At 41.1% G+C, this 11291-nt stretch overlaps 1 protein-coding gene across 1 annotated transcript; it reads left to right on the forward strand.

The window, feature by feature from the left end:
• The first annotated feature begins 8754 nt into the window (after window positions 1-8754).
• Window positions 8755-10072, forward strand: LOC141784034 (uncharacterized). Its single transcript, XM_074661717.1, has one exon. It carries the CDS (start codon window positions 8755-8757, stop codon window positions 9658-9660), a length of 906 nt encoding a protein of 301 aa, XP_074517818.1. The 3' UTR covers window positions 9661-10072.
• The last annotated feature ends 1219 nt before the right edge of the window (window positions 10073-11291 follow it).

Genomic DNA, 11291 nt, shown 5'->3' on the forward strand with positions numbered 1-11291 from the left:
TGATACAGGGGTATACATTCAATATATTCAGATATATTTTGATACTGTAAGTAAAGCAATATATTGCAATTTTTAAACAAATTTTAGGAAAACTGTCATGGTATAAAGAACACACCACCAAATGCATAAAATCTGAGTAAAAACAAATTTTACTTTTTTATGCAATCAGAACAATGGCATCTACATTTCCATTATAGCACTACTTTGACATGAGGAGTTGATCTTTGCATGTAAACTATTAATTAAAAATCAATAGTGTTTTTGAGAACCGATACAGTATCATAAAATATGTCGCGATATTCGATTTTTTTTATATTTTCTTACACCCCTATTCATAACGTCATTGATTAGCTTACTTGGGTAACCTACATCACTGCTTTTTGCTAACGGCTGAGTGGTCGTTTCCATTTGAAAAAAATAAAAATAAAAAGTAGAAAAGAACGCAGATGAACCTTTATTGATTCCCAGCGGGAAATTTATCATTTATTTTAACACAAAGCTAGCCTGATCAATATTTTGATATTACCAATGGTTCAGTGTGTAATGAGAAACAGTCCACTAATAGTGATGAACCCACTGATAATTAGCACCAAATCTGCAGTTGCCCTCAGCTTTATTCTCTTTTCTGCTGTACATGCTGTAATGAGGATTCTAAAGTTAGCCTTGAGCTCATCTGACCAGATAATAAAATACCCAGGACAAAGTTCTGTTTGACTTCCTTTAAAGTAGTTGCAAAAGCAAGCTATGTATTCAGATACAGTACACTCTTACACAACACACATTTGCCAGCTGGAGTTGTTCCAAAACCAAATGTATAAAGTGCCCTTTTTACAACAGATGTACTGTAAATAGGTGCAGCAAACAGCAGTAGAATTATACTGTAAAACATAATGGCACAGATGGGCTGCATGAACAGCTGCTACTTATACTTACATTCTGCCTTCAAACACTTCTATGGATTCACTTGGTGCAGTACACGTCTTACAGTACACATTAAGTATGATCAAGCCAGAATGATCTGCTTTGCCATCAATGCAAATGGCTTATGTGTTCCATTTAGCTCCATAATGTAACACATAACTCAAGCTGACCATGTGTATATTGCACTATAAAGAACTCAAAGCCAATGTGCGCCAAAGGGTTTCACATTATAGAGCAGTATTACAAAACGTGGGGGGAAAGATTAAGCACTTTAAACATTAATGAATCAAAAGCATGAAAGTATATTTGAGGCACGAGGTGGAGCTATAAAGGGCCTTTTTATTGGATCTAAGTGAGAGCTTGGCCGCAGCTCTATGTGCAAACTGCAGAAATACAATAGTTGCCTGACAAAAGCAAGAATACAGCGAGTGTTAGATGAGCGTAGTGTTTCTTCTGGGAATAGCTTTCTGTTGTTCTCTTTCATCACCAAGCTGTCAGGCCACTGTGATGCACAACACAAGCCTTTAGCAGAGAAGAAAACATGGTGACTTGATCGATCGACCAGTATATGATTCACAACTCATCAACTATGGAAAACTACTTCAAACAAATGTGGGAAAAGATGATTGTTGGATTAACAGCTTTCCCATCTAGTATCATATAACTTTAACCCTCTGAGACCCACAATAGACCTGCTTTTGTCTTTTTTAGGGTGGTCCAGGGGGTCTTTAGGGGGAGATAGCAGGTCAACAGTAGATGTCACATAGAAGTGGTGTACATCATCTGAAAGCTGGAACCTGAAGATTAATTTGAAATGCAGCTCAGCACTGTGTGTCAAGTTCTTCTAGTGTGTCAAGTTGTTCTAGTCATAAATCAGAAATAAACATAACTATTCAAATAATTAGTGAAAGTGTATAATGGTTTAGAACATTATGATGGAAGTATATGATGGTCATCACCATGCTCTATTATGTCTCATAAGTTGTTGCAGCAATTTTTGGGTTGATATCATTTGTTACACAGATTTGGTGCTAAGTTTCATAATTTTTTATAACTCAAGAATTGATACAATTATGAATAATCCCTCCAAAATACCAAATTAAGATACCAAGACCTTGAGGAACACCAGAGAAAAAGCCATGCTGTAATTTGGTTTAAAAAACTTCTGACATTTTGAGATTTCTGCAAGATTGCATTTTTCAGCGATTGGATGGTGAGCACTTCTGTTGTGTAAACTGTGTATTATTATTGTCAATCTAGCTAAGAAAGCCATCCATCCTCTGAATGCTCAGAAACCCCCTTATTGTCACACTAGCTAGGAAAGCCATCCATCCTCTGAATGCTCTAGGTTTTAGTTTGATCTATCCATCCTCTGAATGCTCTAGGTCTCTAGTCTGATCCATCCATCCTCTGAATGCTCTAGGTCTCTAGTTTGATCCATCCATCCTCTGAATGCTCTAGGTCTCTAGTTTGATCCATCCATCCTCTGAATGCTCTAGGTCTCTAGTCTGATCCATCCCTCCTCTGAATGCTCTAGGTCTCGAGTTTGATCGCTCCATCCTCTGAATGCTCTAGGTCTCTAGTCTGATCCATCCCTCCTCTGAATGCTCTAGGTCTCTAGTTTGATCCATCCATCCTCTGAATGCTCTAGGTCTCTAGTCTGATCCATCCCTCCTCTGAATGCTCTAGGTCTCTAGTTTGATCCATCCATCCTCTGAATGCTCTAGGTCTCGAGTTTGATCCATCCATCCTCTGAATGCTCTAGGTCTCTAGTCTGATCCATCCTTCCTCTGAATGCTCTAGGTCTCTAGTCTGATCCATCCTTCCTCTGAATGCTCTAGGTCTCTAGTTTGATCCATCCATCCTCTGAATGCTCTAGGTCTCTAGTTTGTGGTTGTAATCATGAGGCTGTGATTATCCTAGAGGTCACCACAGGTCATTTTAGACAGTGAGGTCAATGAAATGTCTCCTATGGGGACTAACATCATCACACATGAATACAGTTGGGCTCATTGGATCCACCAGAGTCTCAGCTTTACAGTGATACCCAATTTATGGAATTCAAGACTGTTTAGGGACCCCAGTATGCAGAAATATTCAAACACACCTTTTTAGAATAGGAGACAATAACAAATTTAAACTGCATGGTTTTTGCCCCAAACGTCATGTGATTATCATAAAGTGGGCATGTCTGTAAAGGGGAGACTCGTGGGTACCCAGAGAACCCATTTACATTCACATATCTTGAGGTTTGAAAATAGCCATGCCAGTTTTTCCTCCTCAAAATTTAGCCTAACTTTGGAGCACTACTTAACCTCCTTACCGACAAGCAAATTTAATATATTCTAGCTCTAAAACTGAACCTGCAACAGCCTCTGAAAGACAGTAAAATCGTTTGCGATCGCCCGTGATCCTGTGGGTCTCAGAGAGTTAACAAGCTGTATGTACCAGACATGAGAGGCAAGGCGTAGCCTGCTACTTTGAGTTGTTGTGTTAACAGGATGTATAGCTTTTGGTGGAGGATGGACGTGTAGCACATCCAGCTTTCATGCAGGAGAGTTTGCGTTCTGTCACAGACCAAATGGCAAAATGCAGCATTCATAAAGGGCTTTTATCCAAAGCGCTTTACATTTTGCCTTTCATTAATCCATTTACACAAACTACGTTGCAAGGTGCTGGCCTGACCGTTGGGAGCAATCTGAGGTTCAGTGTCTTGCTCAAGGACACTAGTGAAACCAGGGACAGGACTCAAAGTCAGAGACAGGAGTTAGATTCAGACAGCATAAAAACAGGTTTGGTACACAGGGAGTCAGTCTGAGGAGAGAAGCAGACTTATGCAGTTGGGAGTAGACAAATGCGAGATCAAGTACACGAGCAGGGATCAAAAGTAAACCTTGAACACCAACACTAGAGGAATTTGCTGGAAAACTTGATACTGAGATCAAAGACGAAGTGGCACAGAGTGAAGAAAACACTAAATACTCAGGAGAAAGGGGAGGATAAACAGGAAGCACTAAATATGGAGGAATGAATGAATGACATGAAACAAAGAGAAACCTAGGTAGCAGAGCGGGATATGACAACTTGGACATGTGGACAGGAGGAGCCAACCCTGTGATTAGTGGATGACCAGCTGTACCTCCTGAACCCCAACCAACCTTAACCATATTAATCCTAACTACAAACTTTCTCTAACCTGGACCATGATGCAGTTGCCATGCACAGATATTGCAAAAATAATAAATTTGTGGCAGAATGCGTTCTGTCTGAGCAGCCCGTTCTCATTCCCAGGGCGTCAAACACTGAGGCTATTTTGACGGTCGTTGGTGTTCGGCACCCTTCAGTGACGGTATGAAACTCCCCGGGCGTTCCATTAACTATAACTATAACTACATTTATATAACACTATATACTGGAGTGTGGTGACGTAGTTTAAAGAGCTAGAAGACACGGCGGGCGGGGGAAGTGGATGGGTCCAACAAACACAAGGTTTTCATCCAGGAGGCCACTGTTTGTGTCCCGTGTTCACAACGTCCAGCGTCATTTTCACTGTACAAACATAGCTTTAAGCCCAACCATGCAGTTCTTGTAAAAAAAGACAAACGACATATGGGATCAAGTAAATAAGATATGCAACGATATCACCTCTGAATGAGACAATATTTAGTTGCCATAGTGATTTACTATGCAGTAGTTCACAATCCGCAATGAGCAAGAAATGACTGTCCCAAGGCTGTCTCCGCTGAGAGTCAAATCCTTTTCATTATGCCCCATTTTCAGTAAAAGAGTCACTTAGCTGAAAAACAAAGCTGATTCAGTATGCAAATGATCTCCCACATGTTCTGAAACTGCAGCCAACCGCAAATTCACTGGGATGGAGTTTTTCTGAGAGAGTTAATTAGTTTAAGTTTATCTTTGCCATAATAGAGTGACTTATCTCTTGTTGTGTAAAATAAATCATATTATTAGTTATGACAAGGAAACAAACCCCTTAAGTCGTAGAGACTGATGCTTGTGTTCCCGTTGTCCTCGTTGATTTTAAAATTTATTTTAGATTAAGGAAAATATTAAGGAGTCACAGAAACTAGCATCTGATGTTTTATTGATCTATAAGTTACATTGAAAACTGCCATAAAATATAGTTCTAGCTCAGCAAGGCCTCATCTCTTGAGGGCTGTTAACTGTTTTTCAATGAATATATTCAGGAGTTGGTGGAGACCAGAAACAGGAGAGTGAATATTGGACTATTCATCAGGTGGACACAAACATTACTCCTAATGAATGATAATCATGATGGATGTGTAAATACTGTAATAGGGCTGTCAATCCATAAAGTATTTTATCGTGATTAATCACATGATTACCCAGAGTTAATCACGATTAATCACAAATTAATCGTACATTTTTTATCTGTTCAAAATAGACCTTAAAGGGAGATTAGTCAAGTATTTAATACTCTTATCAACATGGGCGTGGACAAATATGCTGCTTTATGCAAATATGTATTTATTGTTTTAAATCAATTAGCAACACAAAACAATGACAGATATTGTCCAGAAACCCTCACAGGTACTGCATTTAGTATAAAACAATATGCTCAAATCATAACATGGCAAACTGCAGCCCAGCAGGCAACAACAGCTGTCAGTGTGTCAGTGTGCTGACTTGACTATGACTTGCCCCAAACTGCATGTGATTATCATGAAGTGGGCATGTCTGTAAAGGGGAGACTCGTGGGTACCCATAGAACCCATTTACATTCACTGATCTGGAGGTCAGAGGTCAAGGGACCTCTTTGAAAATGGACAAGACAGTTTTTCCTCACCAACATTTAAAAATTCTTGACAAGCTAGTATGACATGGTTGGTACCAACTGATTTATCAGGTGTTCTAGTTTCATATGATACCAGTATCTTCACTCTAGCTTTAAAACTGAGCCGCGACAACCTGAAAATTGCAAGTTGCGTTAATGCGTTAAAGAAATTAGTGGCGTTAAAACTAATTTGCGATGACGCGTTATTATCGCGTGGACTTTGGCAGCCCTTGTAAATAGGCAACTGTTTACCATGTTATCTTAAAAGGTGATGATACATCAATGTTGTCTTTACAACTATTGAACTGTTGCCCTCAAGTGGCCAAAAGTTATTGCAGGTTGGAAAATGTCTTACGACTGCTGTGTAATGTAATAAAAAGCAAAGAATCTGTGTGTCTGTGCGTGTGTGCGTGTGTGTGTGTGTGTGTATGTGTGTGTTTCCTTCTCATATCTTGAGAATCGTTCATCTGATCAACTTCACACTTGGTGGGTGTATTGCTGGGGATCCAAGGACGTGCAGCATCAAATTTTGTGCAATTTGGACATGCAACATAACATGTTCAATATTAATAAACTTTGAATAAACAAGCGAACAGCGCGCTCTGTGCAGCAGCGGGGGCGGGGCTTCATGGCTCTGAGTCCAACATGTCGTCCTTAGCAGGATGCCGGATATACTGACGTTACAACTCTTGTTCACTTCCCTTGAATAAACAAGCAATGAGCGGTTTTCTTCAAGCAGCACTTACGGGGGACAAGCAAATGGCCCATTCCATCTGGGCATGCACTCCATTTGCCAAAAATCTACATTACTGTTCTATATTCTCCTGCTTTACACTATGTAGGAGTTTTAGTTGTAGTATTAACAATATGCACATTATTTACAGATTTCTTTCAGATTGCTGTTATAATCAGTAGGCATCAGTCCAACAACTGTCGTCTACATCCCAGTGTATAGTGGAACTAAAAAACACTTTTATTTCGGTGATTGATAAAGACAGGCAGCTGATCTCTGGTGCCACAGGTTACCCCCCCGTGATTTTCTACCACAAAGTTCAACGTGTTCAGTCTTCTCACAGCACCTCCTCCCTGCAACCTGACAGATATCCCGCAGGTGTTTTTTTGCTTTTGAATGATGTCTTTATGTTGCAGTGATACGGGCTCAGTCAACACTCAGAGCGTATTACCTCAGGTGACCATCACACCTTGATATAGTGCAGGCTGGTGTACTGCAGGGGCTGCAGCTGGCAGGAAACGCTGCTTTAAAAATAGAAGAGTTTGTCTACTTTGGGGACACCTTGTACAGATGGCTTCATGGGTGATTTTATTATATATTAAAGGATCAGTGTGTCTCTATTGGCAGAAATGGAATATAATATTAATAAGTGTGTTTTCTTTAGTGTATAATCACCTGATAATAAGAATCGTTGTGTCTTCGTTAGCTTAGAATGAGCCGTTCATATCTACATAGGGAGCAGGTCTTTTTCATTGAGTCCTCTATGTTACACCGCCATATTTCTACAGTAGCCCAGAACGGACAAACCAAACTCTGTTCCTGCTTTGGCCGGAGTCGATAACGTGACTCTCTGCCGTCGCTCTCTCTCTCTCTTGCTTCACCACTCTCTTCCCAAGTATACACACACTCTATGCACTGACTCTGCTTCAGATGGCTCTAGAGATGGACGTTCATGTCTTCATGTCGGCCACCGTAGCTCTCCAACACGCTTGGCACTCGGGATAGGTTTCAGTTGGTTGTAATCTCGTCACCTCGATACCGCCATATCCTACACACTGGACCTTTAAAGGTTTAAATACACACTACAGGGAAACTTTGAAGTTTGTCTGTGTGAGGATCCTCCGAGTGCTCCACTTTCCTCCCACAGTCCAAAGACATACAGTTTAGCTCAACTGGCTATTGTATTGCTTATTTCCTGTAGGTGTGAATGTGATTATTTTTTTTTGTCTGTGTATGTCAGCCCCAGGCTGTATGCTCCCACTAGCCTGATGTGAGCGGAGAAGCCACCCCCCCACCTGCAACCCTAAACAGGATAAACGGGTAAAGATAATGGCTGGATGGATGGATGAATTTTTCCCATTTCAAGCTCTTTCCATGCTCTTTTAATACAAATTAAAACAGTAATACAAAAATATGCAATTGTCTACTTGAATTCACATGACAACTTGACAACTCTTGCTGATAATTGCTGTGGTACTGAGAATTGTGAAAAATAAAAATGGGAGAAAAGGACAGAGCAATGGTTATGTATTGTAACCCTAGTTCTAGAAGCACAGAGCAGCTCTCTGGAATTCTCTTTTTTTCTCTCCCTTTCTCCCTTTCCTTCACCCACGACTGTGTGTCAGTTGGATCCTGTCATTCATTCAGATGTCTCTGATCTGAGTCCCCATCCTCCAGCTCCGTCTTCAACACATTCTCACTCCCAACTCGACAAATACCACCGCTTGGTCAGCGTCCCTCGGCATTGGGTACCCCTCTTGTGTTACTTCTGGACGGACCGGGGACGTACATGTGTCCTTTCAAAATAATCTTCCGTTTTCACAGGAAGTTAAGTTTAGGCAACACAACCACTTGGTTAAGGTTAGGAAACAGTTGAATTTCACATAGAGCTATACAGGAATCCTAAAACCCAGAAATGAGTTAGCATTTTAGCACTTCTGGTTCCCTCGTCTGGAAGTCAATGGGTTTATTGAATGGGTTTTTAGTTAGATGCCTGAAATAAGGTCTGTGAGGTCACGGTAAGCGTATTGCCTCATTTCCGGTTGCCTGTCTTTCTGTGTGCTGCTGTGTTCTGTAGCTGCTCTAGCACATCCAGGGCAATATAGTTATATACTCTTCATTACAGCGGATAATTACCCGCTACATTTATATCTACACTAGTTCTGCTTAAGCACTCACACCTCACTCCTCTTTAGAGACTTAACCACACATTTTCAGCTCGGCTAACGCTAGCTGGGCTATCGTACCGTAGCATAACAGTAGCTTAGCAGTAGCTTAGCCGTTAGCGATGGCTTCTCCTCTCCCCTGCTCTCCTGTTCTCTCTCCTTCTCCTGTTCTCTCTCCTTCTCCTGCTCTCCCCTGCTCTGTGTGTCTTATGTTTAGTTATTCCTCTGCCTCCTTTAGAGCTAATGGTACATGTATTAGGTGTAGTGCATTCGCTGCATTGGAGGCGAGGGTTAGCGAGTTAGAAGCCCGGTTCTGCACTTTAGCTTTAGCTTCTTCTGTAGTTAGCCAGCCCCTAGCCGGTGCAGACCGGCCAAGCTTAGCTTCTGCTAGCCGTCCCCCGGCAACCCCCGAGCAGCCGGGAGGCTGGGTGACTGTCCGAAGGAAGCATAGTCATACCCTGAAGCCCACGGTTAACCACCAACCACTTCACGTTTCTAACAGATATTCCTCACTCAGCGACACACCCGCTGAGAAACCAACTCTGGTTATCGGCAGCTCCATTTTGCGGAACGTGAAGTTAGCGAAGTCAGCTGCCATAGTTAATTGCATCCCGGGGGCCAGAGCGGGCGACATTGAATCTGTTTTGAAACTGCTGGCTAAGGATAAACGTAAATACAGTAAGATTGTTATTCACGTCGGCGGTAATGACACCCGGTTACGTCGATCGGAGGTCACTAAAGTTAATGTCCAATCGGTGTGTGCATACGCAAAAACAATGTCGGACTCCGTAGTTTTCTCTGGTCCCCTCCCCAACTTGACCAGTGACGACATGTATAGCCGCATGAAGTCATTCCACAGCTGGCTGTCGTGGTGGTGTCCAGCAAACGATGTGGGCTTCATTGACAATTGGAACCCTTTCTGGGGAATTCCTGGTCTGATTAGGAGAGACGGCATTCATCCTACTTTGGATGGTGCGGCTCTCTTATCCAGAAATCTGACCAAGATTGTTGGTGGAACAAATCCATGACAAACCAGAGGTCATTCCAGGACGCAGAGCTGTAGTCTTACACACTTCTCTGCGCTTCCATTAGAGCAGTTACCCACCCATAGCTTAACCCCAAACCTAACTGAGACTGTGTCTGCCCCACCTAAATTAATTAAATCAAAAGTAAACAGAAGAGGAATTAAACATAATAATCTAATAAAATCTAACACTAGCACTGCAATAAAGCAACAAAACAGGAGAATTAAATGTGGACTCTTAAATATCAGATCTCTGTCATCTAAAGCTCTACTAGTAAATGATTTAATATCAGATAATCACATTGATTTATTTTGTCTTACTGAAACCTGGCTGTGTCAGGAAGAATATGTCAGCCTAAACGAATCCACTCCCCCGAGTCATATTAATACTCACATTCCTCGAGACACCGGCCGAGGAGGTGGAGTTGCAGCCATCTTCGACTCGAGCCTATTAATAAACCCTAAAACTAAACTAAATTATAACTCATTTGAAAGCCTTGTTCTTAGTCTTTCACACCCAACCTGGAAAGCACTACAGCCAATTTTATTTGTTATAGTGTACCGCGCTCCAGGCCCATATTCTGAATTTCTATCTGAATTCTCAGAGTTTCTATCAAGCTTAGTCCTGAAAACAGATAAAGTCATTATAGTAGGTGATTTTAATATTCATGTGGACGTTGATAATGATAGCCTCAGTACTGCGTTTATCTCTTTATTAGATTCAATTGGTTTCTCGCAGAACGTGCATAAGCCCACTCACCGCTTTAACCACACCCTCGACCTTGTTATGTCATATGGCGTTGAAATTGAACATTTAATTGTTTTTCCACAGAACTCTCTTTTATCAGACCATTATTTAATCACTTTTGAATTCTTATTACTAGACTATACACCATCAGATAAAAGTGTGTACACTAGATGTCTATCCGATAGTGTTGTAGCTAAATTTAAGGAAGCGATTCCATCAGCATTAAATTCAATACCATGTCTCAATATAACAGAGGACTCGTATGTTAATTTTAGCCCTACCCAAATTGATCATCTTGTAGATAGTGCTACAGACTCACTGCGAATCACACTTGATTCTGTTGCCCCTCTAAAAAAGAAGTTAGTAAAACAAAGGAAGTCAGCTCCATGGTATAACCCTCAAACACGCAAATTAAAGCAAGCATCGAGGAAACTGGAAAGGATATGGCGTTCCACCAAACAGGAAGAATCTCATTTAGTCTGGCAAGATAGTCTTAAAACATATAGGAAGGCTCTCTGTGATGCCAGAGCAGCCCATTACTCATCATTAATAGAGAAAAATAAGAACAACCCCAGGTTTCTATTCAGCACTGTAGCCAGGCTGACAGAAAGTCACAGCTCTATTGAGCCATGTATTCCTACAACCCTCAGTAGTAGTGACTTCATGAGTTTCTTTAATGATAAAATCATAACTATTAGAGACAAAATTAATCACCTCCTACCGTCAACTGGTACCAATTTATCCTCAAACTTAGGAACCTTAGAAACAGCTGTACAACCTGATATATATTTAGACTGCTTTTCTCCTATTGATCTCCACAAATTAACCTCACTGATCTCCTCATCTAAATCATCTACCTGTCTCCTAGACCCTATCCCAACTAAACT

The sequence above is a fragment of the Sebastes fasciatus genome, chromosome 15, assembly GCF_043250625.1.
Source record: "Sebastes fasciatus isolate fSebFas1 chromosome 15, fSebFas1.pri, whole genome shotgun sequence".
NCBI lineage: Eukaryota > Metazoa > Chordata > Actinopteri > Perciformes > Sebastidae > Sebastes > Sebastes fasciatus.

Coding starts and splice junctions, on each gene's coding strand:
- LOC141784034 (XM_074661717.1), top strand. CDS start 8,755: ATGGCTTCTCCTCTCCCCTGCTCTCCTGTTCTCTCTCCTTCTCCTGTT.